We start from the raw sequence: 27332 nt of genomic DNA, 5'->3' as shown, positions 1-27332 counted from the left end.
ATTCCCTTGCGGACCCCATGGTATGAAATTCCCATTCAGCCAAGATTCAGCTCTTACCTCGGCTAGGCTTGTCATTTTGAGTCATGCTTTTTCCTGCAATTCCACAGCCAGTGATAGGCAGTGGCACCACCAAGTGCAGCTGCACTGGAGCCAAGAAGTCCTTGGCCAGGAGTGCTGCAAGAGACTAACGGCACCAGCAAGAGCTTCTCACAGGCAGGCAGGGGTAAAGAGCCCCTTTGCACTGGCCATGAAATCAGTCATGTGTAGGTTTTTGTCCGGCCCTGGGGGGTGGGGGAAGGAATGTGGGTTGGGCGAAGTCTAGGATTACACCACGGCTGAATTTTTTCTTTCCACAATTTAAACCGCCAGCACCTTTCAGTCCTGCCTTCACCTCTCCTGCCTGCTAGTGCTCCGACAGTGCCATCCTCCAGGTAAACCCATTCCTGCCCCCCATGCCCACCTGTGTCTCATGTGGATGAGAGGTCACCTCGCGTTCTGCTCGTTTAATCATTTTCTAACTCTGACTGTTCTACTGACGGTTCCTCCAATCCTTCTAAGCAGCTGCTGTCAAACTCCTGCGAGGGCTCCTCACTCCTCTTTGCCTCCCCGAGTGCTTTATAGGGGGCCGGGCAGGGCAGGGCAGGGAGGGAGGGAGAAGGTCAAAGTGCTGCTTTGCCTGTTTTTTTTTTTTCCCCTCCCCGGGTGAAGAGTGTCATTTGCTGCCAGTGCCTTTTCCTGCTCTCTTGGTGACAGTGTGAATGGATGGCCAAAATTTCCTGCATTACGCTGAGGCTGGAAGGGCTGCTGAGAGCCTGCGGCAAACTAGTGGAAGAAGGTGTCCTCTGTGGTGCAAGGGTCTTCAGTAATCCCAACTTCAGTACCAGGATTTGGTGCGAACAACTGCCCTCAGCCTTTGCCCTGCAGGGCTCTGTAGCCAGGAGGGCATCATGCCCACGAGGAACAGGCTCAAACCTCCAGCCTCCTAAATTATAGAATCCTAGAATGTTTTGGTTTGGAATGGACCTCAAAGTCCACCGGCCTCCAACCCTCCTGCTTTGAGCAGGGCTGCCACCCAGCAGATCAGGCTGCCCAGGGCCCCATCTAACCTTGCCCTCAGTGCCTCGAGGGATGGGGCACCACTGCTTCTCTGGGCAGCTGTGCCACCACCTCACTGCCCTCTGAGTAAAAAAAATTGGTGGCTGCGGAGTCACTGCCAAAGCCTCCTCAGAATAGGCAGAACCGTGGGGAGGCTGTGGCATTTGTAGTTTTTCAGCACACGGAAGGATAGCACCATCCTCAAAATCAAATTACTCTTATGTCACATCTAGTAAATCACTGTTAACAGCTGCCACCACTGAAAGAAAAACTCTAATTTCATTTTGTCCTCTTTCTACATCTAAAAAATTTTCTGTGCTTTCTGGCTTTCACTACATGGTCTGTGAAGCCAGACCTTAGTAAATGGCAAAAGAGGTGACAAGAAACCCGTACAAGACCTCTCATTAAGTTTCTAATCCTACTCTCACCCCATTCCAGCTCCAGCTCTGTTCCTCAGTCTCTGCTGCTGTGGGAGATCCTGCATACAGATGGGCTTCCAGAAGCAGGAATGTTTTCAGATGGGTCGATTAAAAATGATGAAACTAATAATGGCTTGCACAGGCAAAGTTCACATATGCTCTTGGCACCTTTCTTCTAGCAGGAATCATTATAAGGAACAAGTAAGGGTTTGGCACGCAGGTGTTTGTGCATCTCTCCTGTCTCTTGCCCTCCATAGCCCAAATTTTGGCCTTATTGCACAGCTTGTTTTGAACATAACAAAGGAAACTCTTTCTGAAGGTGGGATGGATTACAGTGTCCCTGGTGCTGTTAGTAATGGCGAAACGGTGCCTGCACAACCCAGCACAGAGAAGGAGAAGGAAGAGAAGGATGAGACTCTGGAGCGAGGGCATTGGAACAACAAGCTGGAATACGTCCTGTCGGTGGCTGGGGAGATCATCGGCCTGGGAAATGTCTGGCGCTTCCCCTACCTCTGCTACAAGAATGGTGGAGGTGAGTGCAGCCCCAGCCAGCTTCACTGGTCACCACATTCCCACCATGATACCTGCGTTGAGCCTTGCTCACCACTGGCAGCAGCCGTGCAGTGCCTGGTCCATAAGACTCAACCCAGGGGCTCCATTGCAGGGTGACGAGGCACAGAGCAGTGTGCGTAAGGGTCAGAAGGAACATGGCTGTCACCTGGTACGTGAATGCTACGCAGTCTCGCAGCTCAGCAATGACCCCTGGCCTCCCTCGGGCTGCACTTGTTCAGAATCTCGTGCCTGCTTTTAAATTAAGGCAGCCTTTTAGGAGAGAAAACTTTATTTAAAACATGAAAGCCCAAAGCAATTCTCAGGTTGGATTTGGTGGTGTGCAAGGAGGGAGCTTCTCTCTCAGTTTGGTGATTAGTTGTTAATTGGGCTCTCTGGAAGGGCAGAGGTGAGGGGAAGCAGCACTTGGTGTGGAGTTGGTGGGCACTGGGGAGCTGAAATCCCCTGCCGTTTGCTGGGGGCAGTCTCATGGGCCCCGCTAAACTGCTTTCCTCCCAAGGGCACAAAAGAGGATTAGCTGCTGTTTAGCTACTTTCACGCTGTGCTTTGCTTGGTGCTTGTTCCTTTTCACCATGAGCTTGGGAATGTTATTCTCTGTTGAAAGGGAGGGCTGTTCTTGCTCCCCTTCCTGTGGGGCTGTGTGAGAGCAGTGCCTGCTCCCCTCCCTGCATGGATCCTGTCAGGCAGCAGGGCCTGAAGCCTGCCTGGCATCACTGCCTGCTGAGCCCTATAGTGCTGGTGGCTGGGGACAGTTCAGAGAGGGCTTGGGAGAGTATTTAGCAATGCCATATATAAGTTCTGTGCAATGGCAGAAAAAAAATGTAAACAGGAAAAAAAAAAGTTATTTCCCTATCGTCAGGCCCTCCCATGGCAGGCAAGTCTGGCCGATTGGGAAATACTGGGGCAGCCTGTCTGGTGTGCAGCCCTGGTGCTGCGGGGAAGGGAGCGGGACACAGCGTCCTACATCTGCCAGGCAGTGGGTCTGTGCTGCAGTGCATCACCTCATCCCATTGTGGCCCTGTAACCCACTGGACTGAATGTGAGGTGGGATTTCTGGCTGAACCCCAAGCCCCTTCCCTCTCTCCATACATGCTGGCTAAGCTTCTTAATGAAATCTCTTGAGTTTTTAGTTTGCTTGTGTCTGAGGATTGTTATTCCTTCTGAACTCCTGTCAGCTTGACCTGAGAGCCAGTTAGCATCTGTCTGGCATGGAAGAGGACTACGTAGGGGGAAGGCAAGGGCTTGAGTCTCCTCAATAGGTCATCAACGAAGTTGGGCTCTTGAGCAGCTTGTGGGACCGTCCTTCAGGCTCTGCAGGATGAAAGCTGTTACTGCAATTAAAGTCAACCTGGGGTAACAAACACCTGATGGGTTTCGTCCTTCTCTGCCTGGTTTCATGGCAGGTCTTGACTGTAGGACAGCCCTGGCTGCTGGTGCAATGGATATACATTTCTGTAATTGCATGTAATGCATTTCCCTTTGCATGTTGTTTTGATCAGCAAACCCAGGCTGGGTGGAGGTATTACTCTACATGTATCCTCAGTTTTTTGGTGCTTTTATCATCAGAATAATCAGCATAAAAGGAACTGACAACTTGTTCCAAAACCATAATGACTTTATGGCAGGATGTTCTGTTTTATTTATATGCAAGTACTGAGACCTGTTTTCTGCGCACACACACACACACAAAGCCTTAGAAACTTTCCTTCCTTATATTCTTTCCCATGTACTAAGTTTCTCAGGCAATCACATCGCTCTGAGCAATTGTACTTGAGGAAAATCCCTTTTTCCATGCCCTTCCTACCCTCCTCAGCATACATCCTTCTCATGCTGTCCCCATGTGGTATCTCAGAGGGACTTTCTCAGGGCCAGGCTGAAGATCACAGAATCACAGAATTACAGGGGTTGGAATTGACCTCAAGAGATTATTGAGTCCAAATCTTTTGCTGAAGCAGGTTCCCTACATTTGATTGCACAAGTAGGCATCCAGATGGGTCTTGAATATCTCCATAGAAGGAGACTCCACGGCCTCTCTGGGCAACCTATTCCAGTGCACCATCACCCTTACCATAAAGAATTTCTTCCCCATGTTTGTGTGGAACTTCCTATGTTCAAGTTTTAGGCCATTGCTCCTTGTCCTATCCATCACTGACAGGAGCCTGGCCTCATTAATTTGCCTCCTGCCTCCCCTTAGATAATTATAAACATTAATGAGATTCCCCCCTCAGTCTTCCCCAGGCTGAACAGATGCAGGTTACTCAGCCTTTCCTCATATGGGAGATACTCCAGGCCATTTATTATCTTTGTAGTCTTCCACTGGATTCTTTCGAGGAGATCCCTGTCTTTTTTGAACTGGGAGCCTAGAACTGGACACTGTAGTCTAAAATGTAGCCTCATCAGGGCAGAAAAGAGAGGAGGACAAACTCCCTTGACCTGCTGGCTATACTGTTTTTAATGCATCCCAGGATGCCATTGGCCTTTTTGGCCACAAGAGCTCACTGCTGGCTTGTGGCCAGCCTGTTGTCCACCAGAACACCCTGGTCCTTCTCTGCAAAGAACCTCTGCAGTAGGTCAAACCCTAACCTGTATTGATGCTAACTGATGAGCTGAATCCAGCCACGTGATGGAGCTTATTTCTCCTCTGTGCTGCTTGAATCTGCCAGGTGCCTTTTTCATCCCTTACCTCATCTTCCTCTTCACCTGTGGCATCCCTGTCTTCTTCCTGGAGACGGCACTGGGACAGTACACCAGCCAAGGAGGTGTGACAGCCTGGCGGAAGATCTGTCCCCTCTTTGAAGGTGAGTGGGTTTGAGGTCCGGGGACCTATGGGGGGACACTGCGCTCATCCTCTGACCACAACTGTAGATCCCAAACCTTCCCAAAATTACGCCTTCTCACCAAACATTGCGTCCTGGATTCCTTCTTCATGTCTAGATCTCTGGACAGAAGCTTTGCACCCAATAAAAATGATCTTCAAGATCTAATGATGAAAATGCTCCTGGCAGTTATCAGGAACTTACTTAAAATATACTACTGTCCCTGTAAATCGGTGCTAAGTCATTTTCCCGAGTTTGTGGAGGGCTTAAAATCTTCGTGGTGAAAGGTGTCAGCTGTCTTAATAAATCATTAGCTGTCAGATTCACTTCTTGCACTATTTCAGCATGATTATCCAGTTTCAAGTCACTTTCTGTGATCTCTCAGGTCTTAACAGTAGCTTCTATCCTACATACTGAATCTTTTAGATACTCCTCTGGCATCTATCAGGGAAGTTGCATGTTAACACAAAAACTTCCCAAACAGTGTAGAAGGAAGAAGGATGAAAAAATGAAGGGAAACTGAATTTTGGTAGAATAGGTATTATTCAGCAGCTGGAGCACTGTCATGTGTTTCTGTCTCTCTGGGTGGTTTTCCAGCCACACACTGTCTATCCCCTGTCCAGATTCCCAGCCCTTCCTTCTGCCTTGGGTCTGGACTTCACAGAGTGCTTCATGTGGACTGCCCAAGGCCTGGAGATGCTGGGCAGATTCAGCTGTCTGCATTGCTGGCCAGGCAACACCTGATGCTTAGAACCTCAGCTCCTTGTAAGGCTGCATTTCTAGTAGGTCTGAGGCCCAAAGAGCACATTCATCCCAAAGTGACTGCCCTCCAAGTCCATCTGCTGGTGCAGGTTGTGTTAAAGTACCTGCACAGATGGTGGGATGTGGAAAGGAGATGATGGCATGAGTAGCTAGCTTGTTGGTGTAGATCCAGCAGCACAGTCAAGATGTGGGGCAGGGATGCAGCACAGTGCGGGCTGTCAGATGGAAAGGCACTGAGCCTTTGGTGAAGCCTGCTTCCGTCTTTCAACGTGGTTCACCTGGGGCCTCCTTTCTGCAGGAATTGGTTATGCCTCACAGGTCATCGTTGTGCTCCTGAACTTCTACTACATCATTGTCTTGGCCTGGGCCTTGTTCTATCTCTTCAGTTCATTCACCATCGACCTTCCCTGGGGCAGCTGTGATCATGAATGGAACACAGGTAGGTGTGGAGGACCCTTTGGCTCCAGGAAAAGGTATGCCCATGCTGAACCCATGAAACCCAAAACCGAGTCACAGTGGGGCTTGTAGGTGTGAGGAGCCCCCAGTGATTGTGCTGCTGGTGCTTTGGGGAAGAAGCTGCAGCCACTGAGGCTATCTTCCTCTTTGGCAGTGATGAAAAATCCCGTCATCCTGTTGTGTGTTAGCCACAGAGCCAGTGCTGGTTGGGACTGCTCTCTGTGCCTGCTGGAAGGAAAAATTAAATGCCATCTTCTTGATTGTCCCAGGTTTCTTGCCAGCCTTGACCTGGAGGGATCTCCTTTGGTGCGTCTTTGGGACTACTCAAAGTTTGTCTCTGAGTCAATACTAATGAGTGCTGTTGCTGTGGATGGAAAGGGAGCATTTTTTCTGATCCTTCAGTACTCCAGCCACTACTACTCACACTCCTTCCCTCCCTGGGCTTCTCCTACAGGGAACTGCATGGAGTTTCAGAGGGCGAATTCAACCCTAAATGTGACCAGTGAAAATGCCACCTCCCCAGTCATCGAGTTCTGGGAGTAAGTAAAGGACAGGCTGGTATCCCTCTTTCTTCCAAGACAAGCAATCCCTGGGCAATGAACCAACCTGCGGAGGTACTTCCTATTAAACCACGCTGGTCAGAAGAGGTCACAGTGAGCAAGCTGGTCAGATCAGGGCAAAGGCTCTTGGGGACAGCACAGTCAGTCAAGGATGGCATCACTGAGCCTGTGGTGTTTGTCCAGAGCTGTGCTGGTGTGTCTCAGTGCCAGTGGACTTGTCCAGAGGTGTCCAGCCTTTTGATTTGCCTGGGATGCACTGAGTGAAGAGGAATTGTCTTGGGCTGCATATAAAAAATAGAATCCTGCTGATATATAAAATTAAGAAAATATTTAAAAAATATATATTTTTCATTAAAACTTATAAAGAGGGCAATAAAACCAGTGAAATAGGCATGTAAGTCTTACACTGTGTTCACATACCCCGGGACTGTTTCAGCTTCTTTCTCTCACTGACTTCAATGAAGGCCAGCTGACTCTGTGCAAGACCTTACCTCACTGTTGCTTTGCTTTCTCTGATTCTTGATCTTTTTTCTTCTCCTTTATTCCTCTGCTGTTGCTCTCCCCTTTCCCTATTTGTGCTGCTTCTCTTCACTGCCACCCATGAACTCCCTTACACAGTTGTTTTCTCCTGCAATGCAGGTGAATTGGCTGTATGTTCCCTATCTTCAAACCATGGATCAGACTTACCAAGGGTACATACCTCATTAAACCTCATTACTGCCTCAGGAAATGAGAGCCATAACCATGTGCTTCGATCAGGATTTATATATAGGTTGCAGCCCTTGACCTGCCTGGTGGCTGTGTCCATGCTCAGGATATGGGTCCTAAGACTGCAGTTGGAAGCGGGGTGAGATCTGTGGTGATCCACTCTGCAGCATCACTGTGGTGGGTCTTTGTCTGCATGTTTTGCGAGCTTTAGCATGGTAAGCTGTTGAGGAGGAAACCTTAAAGCCTTTTGAATTACTAAAGGGATCCATACTAGTGATGTTTTTATTAGATAGTAGATAATGAATATTAGATATTAGACATTTTTATTTCAGAGTGGCTAATATGCAAGCCATTCTGAGGGGAGAAGCTTACCAAAATGAGAACAAAGTACCGAGTTCAGCTCACAGCCTGGTAAAATCTGTGCCCTCATTTTCATGGTCTCCTTCCCTTGTGCCCATGCACTAGTTTACTCCAAAGTACAGAGTTCCTTTATTTCTGGCATGAAGGCTTAGACCTGCTGGCTCTCTGATGATGGACACAGACCAGTACCAAGTCCTTGCTGAAAGACTGAGAAGGCAAGCCCTGCAGCCACCACAGATTACCTGGTGAACAGTGACTGGTAGAGGGCTGTGCCCTCACTGCTGTGTACCACCAGCACAGAGCACATCATGTCCCTAGAGCATCCCTGGGGCAGCACAGGGCGAAGCACTTCACTTGCATTTGCCTGTGAGCAGAGAGATCATTACAGGGTGGAAGACACTGAATGCATACATTGCTGCTAATAAGCTTATGGCATTTATTCCTTCCGTAGTTGGTATTTTCCTCTTCTCCTACAGTTCCCTTTTACTTTTTTCCTCTAAACTGCTTGCAGGCAGTTAGATGCTGTTATGAACTTAGACTGCTCTTCCTGAGGCTGGCTGCTGGAAAAGCTGATGCTTACTTCACCACTGTGAGCATCCCTGTGTTACTGAAGTGCCAGCACACAGGACTAGAAATTTCCAGTGCAGTGTTGGGGAAAGGGTGCAGGAGGCAGGAGTTTCCTAGGGAAGCACTGACCTGCCACTGGGGTGAAGGCACACTGCTGTGGCCGTTCCTGGCTGTGGTACAGTGTCCTGTTAGTTACACACTAACTGGTTACTCTTCCCTCACTGGTTACAGAGTCCATGCCCCTAGAAGCAGGAAAGAAAGCAAGATGAAAATTAAATATTCAGAGGAACAGCCTGATTTCCTGTGAACCCCTCTTATCCTCTCAATCCATCTCAGACTATGGTTCTCCAGGAATGCAAACTTGATTTGGGGATAATTGCAACAGGGTGGGTTTGTGAGCGTGCTGTACACACTGCTGCTGGGGCTCTAAGGTAGCACATGTCCTTCTCTGCTCATCTCAGGACTGGGGTTTGGGACAGTTTCACACTCAGATCCATCAGTGCAGCATAGAAGACAGAAGGAGGAGAATGAGTTCTTGCTTCTGTAAATGCTGAGGAAGACCTGCCATACCCATAGCTCAGAAAGCTGCTTTAAGGCAAGGGTGAGATTGTAAGACCTTGGCCTTGTAAGCTGGTAAGTGCAAGAGGGAGCAGAAACACTAAAGGTTGGAGGGGGAAAGGAAAAGAAATGTCTTGACCCAACAGCCCAACTTGAGAGCAAGTGTGGAATCCATGTGTGAACCTCCAGGCTGGTAGTACTGGTCCAGTAGTCTAATTCCAGTAGTGGGCTACAGTTTGACACCTCTGCAGCTTGCAGCTCAGAGCTGGGTCTTGTTTGTAGAACATCCTTTCTCCTCAAAGTTGTTAGGTGCTCTGGAGATGTGGTGAGAGGTGTGTTGGGAACACTGGTGGCCGACACTGGAGACACTTGGGTGCTGTTTTCTTCTCCCTCTACAGAAGGAGAGTGCTGAAGATTTCTGATGGCATCCAGCACCTGGGCAGCCTGCGTTGGGAGCTGGCCCTGTGTTTGCTACTGGCGTGGATCATGTGCTACTTTTGCATCTGGAAAGGGGTCAAGTCCACAGGAAAGGTGAGTTCTAGGCTCACATTGAGCCTCCAAGTGCTGGCCCAGGAGACATTGCTATCTTTGTGTGTAAGAGGTGGTTCAAGTTCCCTTCCCTTCTGCCACAGCATGAACAGTTTGTGCCCCTGCTGGATATTTTCTCATTTATTAGATAGTAAACGCCCATGTACTTAAAGCTTTCTCTGCCTCAGCATCATGGGGATCTTCTTTTTGTCTTTCCTGTTGGTCCTAGCTCTTCCTGTAGATGCTTGCATTCCCCATGTATAAGATTTCCTTTTTTAGCCACGCTGGTTATCCCAGAGGTATTTCTCCGAGGCAGGTTGGTGAGACTATCCAGCTCCATCCTGAGCTGCCTCACCCCTGCCTCCTCTCTCTTTTGCAGCACTGACACAATTTGTTTCTACTTCTGCCTCCTGACCCATTCCCAGTCTGGAGGCAGCAAAAACAGATGGAAGTGAAATTGTTTAGTATGTTATCTAGACGGTGTCTCTTCAGTGTGGTGGGTTGTAAATTGTAGCTGCATCCATTTCCATCAAGTTGATGGCATGGATGTTATCAGTTCCTCCTGCTTCCAGGATAGTCCAGAATTGTGAAACATGAAGGCAAAGTCAAGCAGCTTGCAGAGACAATATTTCCTGGTTTCCATGGAGTAAAATTAGAAGAAAAGAGCAACTGCTTGCTGTAGTGGCCTGGTAAAAGAAAGCAGAGGCAGTATAATAACAGCAAAAATGATATGAGAGTACAGCAAACATAGTGTGGGAAGTGCTGAGAACAAATCCAATCTATTTCAGATCTGAGTTCAGTGCTAAATGCAAGTGATTCTTAGCAAAAAGGACTAGCAATGGTGAGATGAAAACAGAAACCTTCCAGTAGAGATACATGGCCCATTGGTTTATCAGCCCTTGAACTGAATTTGTCCTACACAGAACAGTTTTACACAGCAGTTTGCATCCTCAGATGCAGAGATTGCCTGTTCCCAGGGAGCTCTCGCAGATGCAGGAGGTTGTCACAGATGGAATCACTTTGCCGAGGCATGTGGATCAGGTTCAAATAAACCCTGGATGTTGTTGACCAGCATGTAACAGAACGATCACACTGGTCCCGGCAAGGTTCCTGGTGATGGAGCTAGAGCTAACAATGCCCAAGAAATAAAAAGATTGGTTTTGAGCCAAGCATTGAGTAATATCTTATTGGATCCAGATGTCCATGTTGTCAGATAGAAGTTTGGAACACTCCATTCAAGAAAACATTCTCCAAATCCAGGCCGCTGGTCTCAGTGCAGATGTAAGTGACTGTTGAGTGAAAAGCTCAACATGTGAGCACTCACAGGCACACAGGACATTACCAAGTCCAGAATCTGAACCACACACAAGAGAACAAGCAGATTGTGTTCTGAGCTCCTAAAATTGATGTTTTTTAGAGATCCATCTGAAAGTATGCAACTTGCCACCCTGGAAGAAAATGCACCAAGGTTGAAAGGCAATGGGTTATTTTTGAGATTTCTGTTTCAAATATTTTGATTTCGTGAGCTGAGAAATATTAGACTTTCATCCTGTCATATCCTGAAGCAATAATTTGGTTCTGTGGTAAGTACAGAGATGACTGTTAAACTCGCAGGACCCATAGATTTGATTAACTGTCACTGAGAAGCTCTAAATCAGAGCCTTCTTGAAACCTTGAGATTGAAATGAATGATGGCATTTGCCAGTGTTGAAGAATGCTGTCCCCGGGTTCCTTCAACACCTAGGATGCAGATTCAAACAGACAGGGATGGAGCTGCTTGCACAGACATCTCAGGCAATCATGAGCCCCAGCAGGGAGATGTTTTTCACTGATCTCTGTGACATTACCCCAGACCGCTGTGATATATAGAGCAAGGTGTATTAAATGCATAGAGAACTTGGGGCTGCAGGCAGAGGTGATAATCAAAGAGTTTGTTTTTCAAGGGTAGGACATCACTCAAATCCTTCTGTCCTTCTACATAACAAGACTGAATTACCAAAACGTGTATCTCAACTTAGAGCAGGGCTCCCATGGCAGTGTCAGGTTCTTTGGATGTTGTTTTATTCAAATAAAGTATATCAACAGGATGGATCCAGAAAAAATCTTTTTGAAGCACTGCTTGTCTCACAAGAATTATCCAGGGAAGAGAGAAGGTGGTTGTGTTGCTCAGGGAAGTCATCCTCTTGCTGCTGGCAGTACTTTCTCTGCTGCAGAAGCCTGTCCCTGCCATCAGGGAATGGTGTGCTTTAAGGGGATTTTGAAACAGCTCGTTCTGGATGGATGGGCAGGTGGGAGAAACAGATGATTTCACAGCATCACATATTGTGGTTCCTCTAGAGAAGTTCTTCGGTTCTTCAGTGCGTAACTGCTGAAGCTGAGAAAAGAGCTGTAAGGTAGCATTAAGTTGAAGTGTGCTGATCAGCACGTCCACACAGGAAAAACCTGAAGGAGCAACATTTCTTTGCTGGCCCAGTGTGATACAACAAATTGAGCAACTGTTTTAAAGGTGATCAATAAGTCTTGAATGTGCAGGAGCAATGCAAAGGCATTAATGACGCTACTTGAACTGCTGGGGAGGCTGCATCAGACCTCGACTAGTTTGACAATTTGGAAACACAGAGCACAATGTGGTATTGTGGCACACTACAGCAATTAGCAACTGAGCTGGGGTTGCATAGCCCCTCTGCTGATGCAGACAAGTATTACTTCTGTCTTTGGTGGAGTTGCTCTCGTGACAGCCCGACTCTCACTCTGGTTCACTCCTAGGACTAGCAAGATTTTCTCTGGCTCCAAACATGCTGTGCCACACCACGCAGTTCCTGGGCACATATAAAAAAATGCATTTCTTCTCAGTGTAGGCTAAAGCAAGGTGCTTGGAGTGCTCATGCCTGTTCCCATGTTCCATTTCTAGGTGGTGTACTTCACAGCCACATTCCCGTACCTCATGCTGGTAGTCCTGCTGATCCGGGGAGTCTCCCTGCCTGGGGCATCCCAGGGAATCCTCTTCTACCTTTACCCAGACCTTAGTCGACTCGGGGATCCTCAGGTAAGACTGGTGAAAAAATGAATGGCTGAGTTGTGCTTGCCTGGATGCCTGTGGCTATCTTCTTTCCTTCTTTTTTCTTTCCATACTATCTTTCTCCCAATTCCTTCCATCTGTCTCCTCTTTACCTACACTGGATATAAGGCAGGACTATGATACGGATGGCCCTTGGCCTTCCCCTGCGCCCTTCCTGTATTTTCTCATCTGAGGTGGGTCTGAACTGCCTGGGAGCAAGAACACAGGTGGCAGAAGCCATCGGTGGGTTTACCCCCCTCAGAGAGGGCAATGTCAACTGAACCAGTCATTTCTTGGGGATACCACTGTGCTTGGGAGCTCTGTAATGTCTGGGGTTGCAGGGGTGAGGAGAAGGAGGAGGTAGGAGAGAATGAGGATGACTTGATGCACCCTAGGACCTGGCTGTCCTTCTCCCCCCCCAGTCCTTATTGAGAAATTCCTGCCTGCCTGGCTGGACAGTCTGTGCCTGACTGCTGCTGTTAATCTCTTTGGGACAAGTTCTTCCACATTAAATCCTGGCTCCAGCTGAGCTGCTGTACCAGCCTTTGTGTGAAGGTGTTTCCAAAGGAGATTAAAGGGTGCCTGCTTGGAAAATAGGCCAGCAAAACCCTTTGTAACCCCATTAACTCTTTCTGCTCTAGCCCTAGTGTTGACTCTGCTGTTAATTTTGCAAGTGTGGGCATCTCTGCCTGATGCAAGGAGCAAGGGTCAGTGGAGTGTGGTGACAATGTGCTAAGGCTGCTGGGGGCTCTGAATTTGCCAGTGCCTCCAGCACGGTGTGACTCTGGTTGAGCAGGTTTAACTTAGGGCTTCCAGTCTGCAGCTGAAGGAGATCTGGTTTTCATCGTGTGAAGTGCACAGAGATCCTGTCCAGCATTCTGGAAGTTGCTCTCATTTGTGTGCCCAAGCAGTGGCCGAAAGGCTTTGTTTTGCATTACCAGCTTCTCTCATTCTCTCTCAGCTGCAGGGAGGAGCTGGGCAGGACAGCCCTGCCTCCCTGTGAGGTGAAGAGAGGTTGAAGGGGGTTTTCTAAAACTCTCAAGAGAGTGAGGACAGGTCTGTGTGAGCTGATGTGATGTGAGATCCTTCTGCCACTTTCCAAGTGTGCTTCCTTGCTTCTGCAAAGCCTTGTGCTTACAGGGCTCTCACCAAACCGGGTAGCAAGTCTTGCATTTTCTTCATTTTTCTCCTATTGGATAGGAAAGGTAAGGGTTAGTGCCCCAAGCCCTGCATGCACACAGTTTGCCCCTGCTGCCATGCAGGGACAGCAAATGTCCTGCCAGCCAAGCTGATGACAATCGACTTGTGCTCACAGGACAAGGCTGTGACTGCTTACTGCTGTCCAGTGCTGCCTGGAAAAATGCAAAGTTCTGCAGTGCCTAGGAAGGGATGCTGGAAATTAGAAAAAAAATATAATAACCTCTTCGATCTGAGCCTTGTAATAAGGAGTCTCAAGGGGAGGTTTAGATAAAGGGAAAACAATATACAAGGGGACAAGAGGATAACTGCTTAAAAGTATATGAAAACATATGTGAAAAGAAGGAATGAATTATTTAGCAGATTCTACCAGGGGAGAAGCAGCCAAGATGTGATTAAGTGTCTGTGTGGAAATCACTGCTTTTCACCTGCTCAATGACCTTGGACAGAACCATGAAATCCTGTGCACGAGAGCTGACTGATGATTAATCATAGAATATCCTGAGTTGGAAGAGACCCACAAGGATCATTCAGTCCAAGTTCTGGCATGATGGTCTCTTCCAGCCATAAAGTCTTCAATTCCCTAAATCTTCCTGCACCTTCCTCTTCCCATTCTATAAAATGTTTACAATTAAAAGGTTAAATGCAAAATATTTGATATAAAGATAGATCAGACATACAGTGAAACTGCTGAGCAAGTTTTACATAATAAAATCCACTTCCGCTCAAGTAGAAGCAGGTAACAGCAAAATCATCTGAGAGACTTTATTTTGAACTGTAGGCCACAAATCTAAAAATTCCCCCCAAACCAACCCTATTGTTTGTTTCTTGTTTACTATTGTGTATTTTTAAAGTAGCATACCAGCCAATTGCTGAGCTCGTTTCTTTTTGTCCCCCCTTGACTGCCTTTTTTGAACTCCAGAAGGTTCCTGTATTTTCCGCAGTACAGACTGGGTTTTAACAGATAGGGGAACTCAGGGTTGCTCACCACTTCCTCTCTTGCTCACTCCACCCTTCCCAATGTTTTCTGTGGTAATTTTATGACTTGTTTATTTCAGTAGATAACTCTGGGATTTCCTGATGTGATTATGGAGAGAGATGCGGAGTGGTCCACTTGCAAGAAGCTGAAATGAAATAATTCACACTAAAAACAGGGGTGAAGTGTGGGCAGTTTGTTGGTGGAGCAACTTTTTTTCTGGCACTGGCAGTTTCTCTATCACTCAATGCAAACCAGGACCAGGCACCATTGTAACGGACAGAGTTGAAGAGAGAGCTGATGGGGTTGATGCAGAAAGTGCTAGCGATGTATTTGGTCTTGCTTGAAAGAGAAAAAATGCAGTGGTTTCCTTTCACTCTGGTATCAGTCTCAAATATTTCTAGTTAAATATTATTAGGTTTATCGACTGAGAAAAGGAGAGTAAAATTTAGAAGCCTTGGAGAATGTCCCTCTCTGCACAAGAAAGTGCTTCTCAGAACATGCCCAAGACCTCTCGCTTTTGTTTGCCCCCAGATTTCCCCAAAACACAACTGTCTTCTGGTGTCTGCTTGTGCTTTACCCCTCGAGCCTCAGAAAGTCTTTGTACAAAGAAGAGCTTGCCATAAAGAGCTGCTTCCCCTGTGGCCTCTGAGAACTTCTTGGCGATGGGCCCCTGCAGCCATGCTGGGGATGGGGTCAGAGCCTTCAAATTTGGGTCCCTCCTGCTGCTTGCTCTGCCGCCAATGAGAGCTGCTGCTTCCCAGCAAGAGGTGAAGGCAACCATGGGCATGCTAAATATTATTTGTTCCCCTTATTTGTTTATTTTCCCCCAGCAAGCCTTCAGCTTGACCCTACGTGCTCGTGTCATGCTGTTGCTGGCCCCGTTTCCCCTTTCTGAAGGCAGCATGTTTGTTTTTAGGCAGAATCATACAGCCTGGAGTCCAGGAGCATCCTTCTTCCCTCCCCATCACCTTGGGGAGGAGGGCAGAACAGCTGTGTTTTTGGGATGAGCCAGAGCTTGTTTGTTTTTTTTTTTACTTATAGTGTTTACAGAAAGTGTAGAGGTGGGGGGCTCTCCTGGATGCAAAACCATAAAATCATAGCATCATTAAGGTTGGAAAAGACCACTAAGATTATCTGGACCAACTCTAACCCGTCACCACCATGCCCACTAACCACGTCCTTCAGTGCCACTGCTACATGTTTCTTGAACACCTCCAGAGATGGGAGAACTGAAGGAGGTGACCAGGTAACTCGGCATAGCTCTCTAAAAAGGTACTCACTGAACAGCAGCTGAAGGCTTGCCTAAATTTTGCTCTTTGCTTTGCACTACCCCAAGAATGATGCCTTGTGCAGCAGAGACTTACTCTGCTGCGTCTTCTGCTGACTGCTGGGGGCATCTCAGCGCTTGCCAGCATGGCCCCTGTGTGTGATGTGTGATGCATGCACTAGGCTTCTTAGAATAGAATCATTTGAGTTGGAAGGGACCATTAAATGTCACCTAGTTCAACTCCCATGCAGTGAACAGGGACACCCACAGGTTGATCAGGTTGCTCAGAGCCCCATCCAACCTGGCTTTGAGTGTCTCCAGGGACGGGGCATCCACCACCTCTCTGGGCAACTGGTGCCAGTGCCTCACCACAAAACCTGATTGCACTGATTGCACAAAACCTCTTCCTTATCTTCAATCTAATCTCCCATCTTTTGGTTTGAAACCATTTCCCCTTGTTCTAACATAGCAGACCCTGTGGAAGAGTCTGTCTCCTTCTTTCTTACAGAACACCTTTAGATACTGAAAGGCTACTCTCAAGTCCCCCAGAGCCTTCCCTTCTCCAGGCTGAACAGTCCCAGCTCTCTTAGCCTGTCCTCACAGGGGGCTGGGTGCACTCCAACTGGTCTACATCTCTCCTGTACTAAGGACTGGGACACAGTGCTCCAGGTGAGATCTCACCAGTGTAGAACAGAGGGGCAGAATCACAGCCCTGACCTGCTGGCTGTGTTTCTTTTCATGCAGTCCAGGATACAGTTGGTACTCTGGGCTGTGAGGGCACATTGCTGACTCATGCCCAGTTCACCTCCACCAGTACCCCCAGGTCGTTTTCAGCAGGGCTTTGTTCCACCTTGACATCCCCCAGCCTGTACTGACAGAGGGGTTTGCCACGACTCACATGCATACCTTGCAGTTGAATTTATTGAACCTCATGAGGTTCACCAGGTGCCTCAGGATGGCAACTCGTTCCTTGAGCGTGTTGACTGCACCACACAGCTTGATGTCATCCGTGAACTTGCTGAGCGTTCACTCTGTCCCACTGTCAATGTTCAATAGCATTTTGCTCTAAAATGCTCTTTACTGTTATTTATAAGTGCTCTGAGGTTTTCCTAAGGAAGGATCTGTTTCAGTTCAGGGGCCTATTAAATTCTAGTACATGCAATAAAGCAAATATTGCTAAGAAAATTAAGGGAGGAAGGAAAATGTTCTCTGCTAGGCCATAACCATCTCAAATAACTGCATCTCAGGTGTGAAGGCTTTGGTTAAAAACATAGAGTAGGAGATTATTACAAACTGGAGTAAACAACATGTTCAAGGAAATTGAATTATGAATTAAATAAACTTGGATGGCTTGAAAAACTGCAGACAGCAATTGCAGCAAAATACCCAGTCTGCCAACGTGCCAACAAAATCTGAACAAGAGGATAAACTTCAGCAGCAGAGCTGCAGCCAGAGAAGAGCAGCATGCTTTTCTGCAGGGAAAAGAGAGCCCTCTGTGACCCCATCAAGCCCCTTTAGTTGGAGTGGAAATATTAAAATAATGAGAGGCTGTTGTTCAGCAGCGTGTGGGGAGGGGAGGATATTGAAAGGGCTGGAAGGAACATTTCTCTGAGTCATAAGAGGGAGAGGAGTGAGCACAGGAGGCAGCTCTGGGAGAGTAGATGTGGCTACTGTTTTCAGGAGAAGGTGCTTTTTGTAGGACCCATGAAACTGTGGGGCTGAGATGGGGTGAGCTGAATACCCTTTCCACCCCAGGTCCTGAGTCATGCTGCTGTTGCTCATCTCCATAACACCCATGGCATCAATCCTGTTGGAATCCAGCACTCAAAGAATGTGGGAGATGCTAGGGGTCTGGGAAGGGAGTAGAAGTGCGTGGCCTTTCACCCGAGAGCTTCAGTAGCCTTTGAAAATGAGAAATAGAAGTGTGTACAGTCTGAGCTGGTGCTCACAGTCACACTGACTGAGTAGGATCAGAATCTCTGTATATTATACTTAGCTTTGTTTGCACTGGTTCAGCCACAGGCTGCCTTGCTTCAAATGGGAACACATGCTGCGGCAGGACCCGTATTCCCTACAGACATCCTTCTGGATGTGCACCCCAGGCAGTGCAGCAGGAACCTGCAGACCCCATTCTTAATCTCTGCTGCACATCAAGGGTATTGCTGGCTGTAGGAACAAAGCCACTTCATGAGTCACAGAGCTAATGAAGCTTGGTGTCTTGATATTTGACTTCTACCATCATCTGGTAAAGCACCAGTTCTTTTCCTGCCCTTGGGATGTTTCTCATGTCTCCCTCTCGTGTGATTTATCTGATATTTAACACTGGTTGACTGCTCCTCCCTGTAGCTTTCCTCTCAGTGGGGATGCTGAGTCTTTCCTGTTCCCTGGTTGTTGTGAAATTCTTAAGTAGTTGGTATCTTTGAGATTTCTGACCACTGTTAAATCAGTTTGAGCTGCAGAAATGGAGCCAATGTTATGGCAAGGGTGAGGAATGCTGTTTGATGGCAAAAGTCTTTTTACCTGAACAAACTAATATGAAAGTGCTTCAAAAACCTCAAGAGAGTGAAATTCAAGCTGGAATTTTATTGAAAAAAAGGCAAAACACAGCACAAGCAATGAACAGCAGAACAACAAATCAAGCCTAACGGAACTTTCCATCCTGACCTGTAAGAAGATGCTTAAATTATTGATGCATGGATGTCAGCTGGATCAGCCTGTCTCAGTGCCTTGCTGTGCCCAAAAAGCAATGGAGAAGTGAAGCCCGTGCCCTGACTGCTTACAAACACAGTGATTAGGAATTTATTGCGAAGAATATATGGTGAAGAATCTTTAGGAATTAATTGTGAAGAAAATAAATAGATAAATAAAAGACTTTGTTTTTTTCCAGTCTTTTTCAAATGCAATAGTGAGCTAATATTTTGGTTTCTAAACCTGCTTCCCTACCCCACTCCTCCAAAAAAGTACAGAAGACTAAAGCCAACTACTTTTTCAATATCCTTGTGCCCAGAACTAGCTGTTCCAGTCCAACCCCATCATCTGTCTCTTCCCATTCTGCAAATCAAAGATTTGATCTGACTTCCCGTAGAAGGGTTTCTTCTTGTCAGTTTTGACTGATGAGAAGAAGATGGGGCTGAATGTTGACTGAGCTATTTGCAGGATGGCTGGGGAAAGCAGTGACACCAGTGAGTGCTAGCTGGTTGCCCCTCAAGACGTGAGGCCTTGGTTGAGCATGTACGGGTATAATTTGGAATCACCAAAACCACTGTGTTCCCCTCTGGTGCTTCTGTTCCTGGGATACATCCCCAGGCAGGGCCCTGAGCAAGGTGAGTGTTTATCTGAGGACTCACCAGCACTGCTGCTCCAAGGCATAGCCACTTGGAGACTCTTCTTATTAAATTTACCTCAATAATCACTTTTTTCCACTTTTCTTTCCTCGCTGCTTTCTCTTTTGTCTGTAGAAGCACAATTGATTGAATGCTTGCCTTATCTCTATTTTATAAACCCTTTAGGAAGAAAGATGTTAGATAGCAATCTTTGTCATTGCTTCATTCCTCACTGCTGGTCCCTGCTTTTGCTGTTCTCTGCAGAAGACGGTGGCTATGATTGCATCAGTGACTTTCAAATAGTCTTTCAAATCTAATTTGTCATTGACAAATGTCAGGTTCTGAGCACCGGGATGTACTCTTGACAGAGAGATTGAAGTGGAGTTCAGGCTTCGTGGAACTAACATCATTCTAGTATTTTCTTTTAAGAGATGTCCTGTGTGAGCAACTCTGTTTATTTCTAATATTACTCCCCAGTTGATTTGCTTTTACATTTTGGAACTTTTGAAGTTAGGTCTTGGAGAAAAGGCCACCAGCCATAGATACCTGTGCCACTCAGTGGGACACCAGGCTTGCCCAAATCATATCCCCCTCCTCTTCTGGGCTCCTTCAGCTCTCCTGGATAATGCTCAGTCTCTTGCTACCAAGAGACTATCCAGAGTCACAGTTTTCTGCACACTTGCCTGAGAAGGATAGAGATGATGATGAAGGTCCCTACGTGCTGTGGGATTGCAAATCTCTCACCACCTCCTTTCCCTTTGGCTCTTGCTACCCCAGGGTGCTTTAGAGAGCACTGCAATTCCTTGTACTGCATAACCTGTTCCTACCAAAGGTTTGTCTAAATGCAGGGTATTGCTGACAGCCTGAGCACTGATTTTTTCTGCTGATTATGGCGACCCTTGGGTCTCTGCCTCTTCCCACTGGTGCACCATCTGTGCTCTGTGCTAGCCTTGTCTTCTTACCTCTGTTTGCATCTCCCTTGCAGGTCTGGATGGATGCAGGCACTCAAATCTTCTTTTCGTATGCAATTTGTCTGGGATGCCTGACAGCTCTGGGCAGCTATAACAAATACCATAACAACTGCTACAGGTAACTAGAGCACGGCTCTGCTGCCTTGAGCCTTCCCTTCCCTCGACATCAGTGCAATTAGGCTGGTGAACCGCTGAGGGCCTTTTGAAGTATTATGCTTTCCATTTCTACTCAAGACGTAAGAAAACACTTCGCAGGTGTTTTCTTCTCCAATCCATCTCTCTGTGCTTTGTACCCAAGGGAAATATCAGGAACTTTCTGTCCATGTCATGGATGACAAATTCCCTTTTCCAGACCATATGAGACCCATCAAAGCCAGATCCTCTTCACTAGCCTTGGGATCCCAATCCACACCACAAGTTCCCCTGTTTACATAGGTAGGGGAAGCAGAGCTGTGAGATCAAATGGCTCTAGATTGGAGTCTTTTCACCTTGTGATTTATCCTCTGTAAGTTCTTTTAGACCAAGTGTCTTGCACACTTTTCAGTGCTCTGGGTCTGTATATAAACCTACAGGTGTGACTCCTGCCTCTTGCATTCTCTCCCCGTGCTGGGCTGCCCTCAGGCAGAGGTCAGCCCAGCTGCCAAATTGCATCAGGCTGTCAAGTTGAAGTGTTCAGGTGAAAACACACTCAGTTTGCTGCAGATGTATGCAGCATCTGAGGCTGTATATCCAGAGGCAAAAGGTTAGTATGAGGGGAGACCAGAAAAGCTACCTGCTTCCTTTCTCACCTTTCTCTGCTGACCATGTTGCTCCCCACACCTTTTAAATTCAAATTTGTTGTCATTACTGTGGAAGATCCAAGCAGACCACCGTGTGGACCTAGCTTGGCATCTTTCTCTTCACCTTAAAACTTCACACCTGCTGTAGGGATGCCTCTGCAGCAGCTGGGCTGGGACTTCTTTTTCTTTTCACATTGTCCCTTCTGTCAGATGCAGTTCTGAGAGAAAAGGCTGTGGGAAGAGAAGACAAAATGGATTGGCTCTGGCCTGTTGCACATCCTTGAGCATTGTCCCTGTGCATCTCCAATCTGGAAGTGTGACATGGAGGTGATGACAGGGACTGCTGAGCAGCAAGGTTGTGAAAAGCTTCTGTAGCTTCAGCTGGGAGAGGCAGAAGAAAAGGAGACAGGTCCATTTGTGCACAAGCCCTTCATGCCTTTGGCTTTGCTAGGGAAACTGTGCTGAGTTCTGGTATCAAGACTTTGACCAGCCTGTTTTTAGACATTTACCCAATTTTAACAAGTTGATACTATACTCTGCAGCTTTGGTTTGTGCAGAAAGACAGGGCCAGGCTGTAATGACACAGAGGGACACAAGCTTGATGTCCCACACAATTCTCTCAGGTCAGATGTAACCTTTGGAGACCTGGTGAAAGGAAAGAATGTGGGGAGGATGGACCACCGTTCATATGACAACAGTCCAAGACAGCTGTTGTATGCACAGTATGGAATATTTCTCACTTTCTGGGATTGCAAGGGAGGCTCCATGGCTTCCTTCTAGGTGAAAATCTGGGGACTCCTTTTTCTCTGGCCATTTCTTGCATATTACCCCCACCATGACACCCCTTCCCACCTGCCAGGTGACTGGAGAGCATCTCTCAGCCCATGCCTTTCCAAGGAGGTTCTAACCTCATACATACATCTGGGGGAAGGAGGGAAGAAACACTGGGAAGGAAGAGGAGCTATTGGAAATAAATGTGAGTTTGTATAAAATAACTGAGAACATAAGTGGAAATTAAATGGCTTACAGCAGGTGGAGAAAGGATGTTCTGGCATGAGCATCCCACGGGGCTAGTTGAGCTTGGCAGAGCATGAACCTTCTGGGTGATTCTTTGGAATGCACCCTGAAGGTTTCATAAAGTCTCTCCTGCCTTAATAAGGAAATGAAGAGGTGGAGCAAAGGTTTTTGGTGTTGGGTATTCCTTCATCACTCGAAGTGCTGTGATATGGGGAGGAATAATCTGAGCCACTTGTAGGGCATCGGGGCTCTGCGTGAGCTAAGATTTATCTCTAGAAATGGTTGCAGACTGTGAGTAGATTCAGTTAATGTGCAGGGAGGAGCAGAATGCTAGAGACCTAAAGACTGGTAGAGGAAATCACACTGGATTTGCAGAGTAGCATTTAATAAAGCGTTTAATAAAGTCAGAGTAGGCCATGAAATGCTGGAAGGGTGTGTTCAGTTTTGTTCAGAGTATTTTGGAAAGATTCTGGAAAAGGTTAGAGTTGTCCCCAGGGCTGCAGTCACAGGAGGCCTGGGGAGACTGAAGAATAAAAAAGAATTGGATAGATAAGAAATGCTTAGTTTAACGAGTAGATGGATGACAATGAGATGAAACAGAGACAAAAGGGAATAGATCAGAGAAAATAAATTGGATGGCTCTGTTCATCTTTTTCTCCTAATGTGAGGGCCAGGAGATACCTTGCAGATCTGAGAGCTGAGAACATTGTAACTGGTCTGAGAAATCTATTAAGGAAAAATAACTGCCCCCCTCTCAAGCAGAAATAGTCTCTGCTACTGTCCCATAATTGAGGAACAAGGAGAGGAAAAACATAAGGTGTTTAGATATGTAGCAAATCTATCTCAAGGGTGAGGAGAGCAGGGGCTGCCATGGGGTATGGGTCATACCTGAACCCTCCAGCTGATGCTGTGCTTCCTCCTCCCAGGGACTGTGTGGCCCTCTGCTTCCTCAACAGCGGCACCAGCTTTGTGGCTGGCTTTGCCATCTTCTCCATCCTGGGCTTCATGGCTGAGGAGCAGGGAGTGCCTATCGCTGAGGTGGCCGAGTCAGGTGAGTGAGGGCTGTGGTGGGATGATGGTGTCATGGGAGGTTTCTGTTTTTCCCCTGGGCCAGGAGGCATGCCCATGGGGTATCTGCCCCAGAGAAAACAGTGTTGCAGAAGCAGGCTCCTGTCCTGTTGGGAAGCTCTGCTCTTTGCCTCCAAAACCCAGGGAGAAACAAATGCCCACTCATGAAATGTTATGATGCTATGGCCATGTCTTGAGGTCACCGTAAGCTGCCTACTGGGGCTATGTTAGGCAGGTAATGTCTCTCCAGAAGGGATGCAGTAACTGCATGGCATATACCTAGGCTTGTGCTGGGCTCAGAGGCTCATCTGGACCCCAGTCCTTGTAGCAGTGATGCAGCCATAGCTTGCTGTGCCCCATTTTCCTCCCTCCTTGCTCCTTCAGAGCTCCTCCACTCTGCCTTAGTTTCCCACATGGCGCTTGGCCAGGTGTCTGCTTCATATGGGTCCACAGGGATGTGCCATGCTGTGCCATGCTGCTGCCTGCTCTGAAGCCCTTCTCCCCGCAGGACCTGGCCTGGCATTCATCGCCTACCCTCGGGCTGTGGTCATGCTGCCCTTCTCCCCACTCTGGGCGTGCTTCTTCTTCTTGATGGTTGTTTTACTGGGACTGGACAGCCAGGTAAAGGTGCTGGATGCTTTTCTGCTGGACTAAAGTCACTACCCCTTCAAGACAGGCTTGAACTTGACAGATAGAGGTGTGGGGCTGCTGGCGAACTGCTCTGGTTGGGCTGACAGAGGTGGGATCTCTGCTCTTTGCAGTTTGTCTGTGTGGAGAGCCTCGTCACAGCTCTTGTGGACATGTACCCCACCATCTTCCGCAAGAAGAACCGCCGGGAGACCCTCATCCTGCTAGTCTCCATCCTCTCCTATCTGGTGGGGCTGGTGATGCTCACTGAGGTATTTTGGGCTCAGATCACCTGCATGGTGTTTGCCAGGTCTAAGTGCCTTCTGGCAGGGACCTGTCAGGTGGTGGGATTTATACTGGAGATGGGTGAGCTTTATCCTGCTGCTAAGTGCCTGAAGGAGGCTGCCCTGCCCTGCTCTGCCCTGTCCTGCCCTTCCCTGTGGTGTTTGCCTTCCAGTCCTAATCGCTTGTGCCAGTTACAGTTCTGTCAGCTTTCCTGCCAGGACTGATAATTGGAGCTCTGAACAGCCAATATTTTGGTTATAAATTTATCTCTGGTTATAAATTTATCTGCATGAGTTAAACGTTTACGGCTGTAGCTGGTTGCATGGTTTAGAGTGAGCCTTTATGCTTTTCTTTGCTTCTGTATGGAGCTATAAAAATGGTTGAAAACTTGGGTGGAAAATGGATGGAAAATTTAGTGAGCCAGAGTGTGCCCCGTATCTATTACACTCATTTTCTATATATTTCCCTTGTGTATGGAATTAAAACTTACTGAAGTCTGTGTGTTGTGGTGTTGATGCTGCCAAATCTGCCTTCAAAGGGGATTTCCACCCTTGTTTCCAGCTAAAAGAGTTGCTTTGTTTTTGTCTTCTCCTAAAATATCCCCACCATCTCTGATGGTCACTTCCCATCTCCTGCCCTGCCCAGGACGGAAGGGTTGCTGAGGCTCCTGAGAGCAAGAAGTCTCCTAGATCTGCCACACAGCTTCATCAGGCCTTGAGCACAAGGGAGATGGCCTTTGTTGTTGGCTAAAAGTGTGCCTGAGGGAGAGGGTGGTCTCCTAGTCACGGAGAAGATGCTGAATTCCTGCTCTTCTCTGGCTGGAGCTCTTGGCTTGTGCCTGACTCCTTTCTCCTTTCTCTTTCTCCACTTCTCCTCACTGCCCACTTGACCCTCCCTAGGGTGGGATGTATGTCTTCCAGCTCTTTGATTACTATGCTGCCAGTGGCATGTGCCTGCTCTTTGTGGCCATCTTCGAGACGCTCTGCGTTGCCTGGGTCTATGGTGAGTATGAACCAGGAAAGCTCAATTCTGCACCCTCAAGCTTTCACTTTCCCCACCCTCAATGCACCTGTCAATATTTCCTCTTGGAAATCACTTCATAGTGCAAGGCAGCTAACCCTTGCTTTGTTGCCAGTGGATTCAACTGATGGTCCCATTCCTCACAGCAGTGCCATAGGGGAGCTGCTTGGCAGACATCCTCAGCAGGTTCCTAAGTTCCCCTGAAGTTGAGGCCCTCCTTCTGTGGGGATATGAAGCTCCCTGGGGGAATAGTTTCCCAGTCTTTGCATAGAGGAGACTGAGATCCTCATGATGCTTTTGTGTGCCCTCTTTCAGCCCTGACATTCAGAAGAGATGGATAAAATATGGTTCAGGTCACAGCCTCAGTTCACGTACTAGCACAGGGCACAGGATATACGAGCTGAAGGGCTGTGGCGACCCACTGAGCTGTTCTGGGGTGAGCAGACATTAATCCAGGACAGAAGTTCCTAGCAGGGTTCTTGGCTATGAAGAGGTTACTGTCTCATTTTCGGGGGAGCTCCCAGATGGTGGGGAAGCAGGGCCCTCACCTGCTATCTCCTTAAGACACACAGACCCTGCTGCCCTTGTTCCCTCAGCAACGAGACATCATTCCCCTCTCCTGCAGGTGCTGAGCGTTTCTACGACAACATTGAAGATATGATTGGCTACCGGCCGTGGCCCATCATCAAATACTGCTGGCTTTTCATCACTCCAGCAGTTTGCTTGGTGAGAGATGGGCAGAGCTGGGTGCCTCTGAGATACATAGACACATATTTAAGGAGGGATCTGCACATGTGTTGAGGCTATGTAGCCTCTCTTTTACCACATAATTCTGTGCAGGTGTGGAGTAACCAGACCTACTTTGACTAACAATGTTGATTTTCTTGCACTTTTTCTCTTGGCTTCTTCCACCCTGTCAGGCAACCTTCTTGTTTTCTCTGATCAAATACACCCCACTGACTTACAACAAGAAATATGTATATCCGTGGTGGGGGGATACGCTGGGCTGGCTGCTGGCCCTCTCCTCCATGGTGTGCATCCCTCTCTGGATCGTCTACAAGCTCTCCACCATCAAAGGTTCTCTCAGAGAGGTGAGACAGAAGCTCTGGGATCAGGGCAAGGGCTGTACTGCTGTCCAGACTTTAAAGAGTGTTGTCTGTGTGTTGCAGGTTGATTAGTAGGGATCCTAGAATGAATCAATTGAATGAATTCATTGCTATAACTGAACCGTTGGTTTTGTTGAGTTCTGCCTGGCTAGAGGGCTGCCCCAAGCTGATGGTTGCCTCTTGGTGCCCTTTGTTTATTGTTTCTGTCTCTTTGCAAACGCCATTAGGAATAAACTCATTAGATGATGAGGAAAAAGATGATATCCCTTGCTTCAGCTCAGCATGGAGGCTGCCCTTTACAGCAGCCTGGGGTCTTGCTCCAAGAAAACTCCAGATGCCACCTGTTCTCTAGCTCCTGCAAATGCTCAGGAAGGGGTGGTCTGAATGACTGAATGATACCCATGACTGGAAGGGGAGGGGCCAAGTTACTTTTCATCCTTGAGACCACGTTCAGTGCCTTCTTTTGCCTTCCAGAGGTTCCATCAACTCACCTGTCCACTAGAGGACTTGCCTTCGAGGCCAAGCACGGGACAGCCTCTTCCTTCCACCAGATCTGGTCTCCTGATGCTGACAGAGCTGGAATCTCACTGCTAGGACCAGTGGGGCTCTTCCTCCCTCCCCCAAGATGGTTTCATATGCAGCTTTTACCATGTGTTGGACAACACAAGGATTCACTCACCTAGGAGAGAGGGATTTCTGGGTTGAATTCCCTTCCCTGGAAGATCTGAAGGGCTGAGGGAGAAGCTGCTGTGGAGATGGTCTGCGTGGAGTTAGAAATGCACCTTAATCCTCTCCCTAAGAGGGCTCTGAAGGGGCAGATCAAACACCGGTGTTTCAGAGCACCCCCAGCCTTCTGGTGGGCAGAGAAGAAGGACTGATCGTGGAGTGGAGAGTGCCAGAGTCTCAAAGTTGTGGCTCTGGTGTGGACTTTGGGAGCTCTCCATTCATTCCATTAAATTCTTGTCTTTCCTCTCTAGTTACAGACTGTCTCATTTTTTGTAACCAGCATCCTTTGCTTACACTGTGTTTAGTGGGGTGTGTACCAGTGGAGCTGTGCTGGGTATCTGGGCCTGCATCTCTGTTGCTCTGGCACAGGAGGGTGGCAAGAGAAGAAGTTTGGTTTAAGTGGGAGGGAAAGTGGGGAACACTGACTGGGAGACCACTGCATGCAGTAGGCTTGGGGTTCTTGGTGCAATGCCACCTTCTGCTAGAAGCCATCACCTGCTCCCAGCCAAA

The 27332-nt window shown here is 47.8% G+C and overlaps 1 protein-coding gene across 1 annotated transcript; it reads left to right on the top strand.

The window, feature by feature from the left end:
* Nucleotides 1-269: 269 nt before the first annotated feature.
* SLC6A13 (solute carrier family 6 member 13) lies at nucleotides 270-27055 on the top strand. Its single transcript, XM_042889757.1, has 15 exons — nucleotides 270-431; nucleotides 1834-2046; nucleotides 4748-4882; nucleotides 5961-6101; nucleotides 6573-6657; nucleotides 9270-9402; nucleotides 12311-12445; nucleotides 20209-20312; nucleotides 22917-23041; nucleotides 23567-23679; nucleotides 23820-23957; nucleotides 24870-24972; nucleotides 25616-25716; nucleotides 25911-26081; nucleotides 26571-27055. The coding sequence occupies exons 2-15, from the start codon at nucleotides 1839-1841 to the stop codon at nucleotides 26688-26690; spliced, it is 1812 nt and encodes a 603-aa protein (XP_042745691.1). The 5' UTR covers nucleotides 270-431; nucleotides 1834-1838; the 3' UTR covers nucleotides 26691-27055.
* The last annotated feature ends 277 nt before the right edge of the window (nucleotides 27056-27332 follow it).

The sequence above is a fragment of the Lagopus leucura genome, unplaced genomic scaffold (assembly GCF_019238085.1).
Source record: "Lagopus leucura isolate 7727_CA_CO unplaced genomic scaffold, USGS_WTPT01 Super-Scaffold_100159, whole genome shotgun sequence".
NCBI lineage: Eukaryota > Metazoa > Chordata > Aves > Galliformes > Phasianidae > Lagopus > Lagopus leucura.
This window is presented reverse-complemented; position numbering and strand designations above follow the sequence as displayed.

Excerpts from the sequence above, each read along its gene's own strand:
- SLC6A13 (XM_042889757.1), top strand. The coding sequence starts at position 1,839 with ATGGATTACAGTGTCCCTGGTGCTGTTAGTAATGGCGAAACGGTGCCT. Across the intron at positions 2,047-4,747 it reads CTGCTACAAGAATGGTGGAG|GTGCCTTTTTCATCCCTTAC; the intron begins GTGAGTGCAGCC and ends TGAATCTGCCAG. Across the intron at positions 23,042-23,566 it reads CGCTGAGGTGGCCGAGTCAG|GACCTGGCCTGGCATTCATC; the intron begins GTGAGTGAGGGC and ends TTCTCCCCGCAG.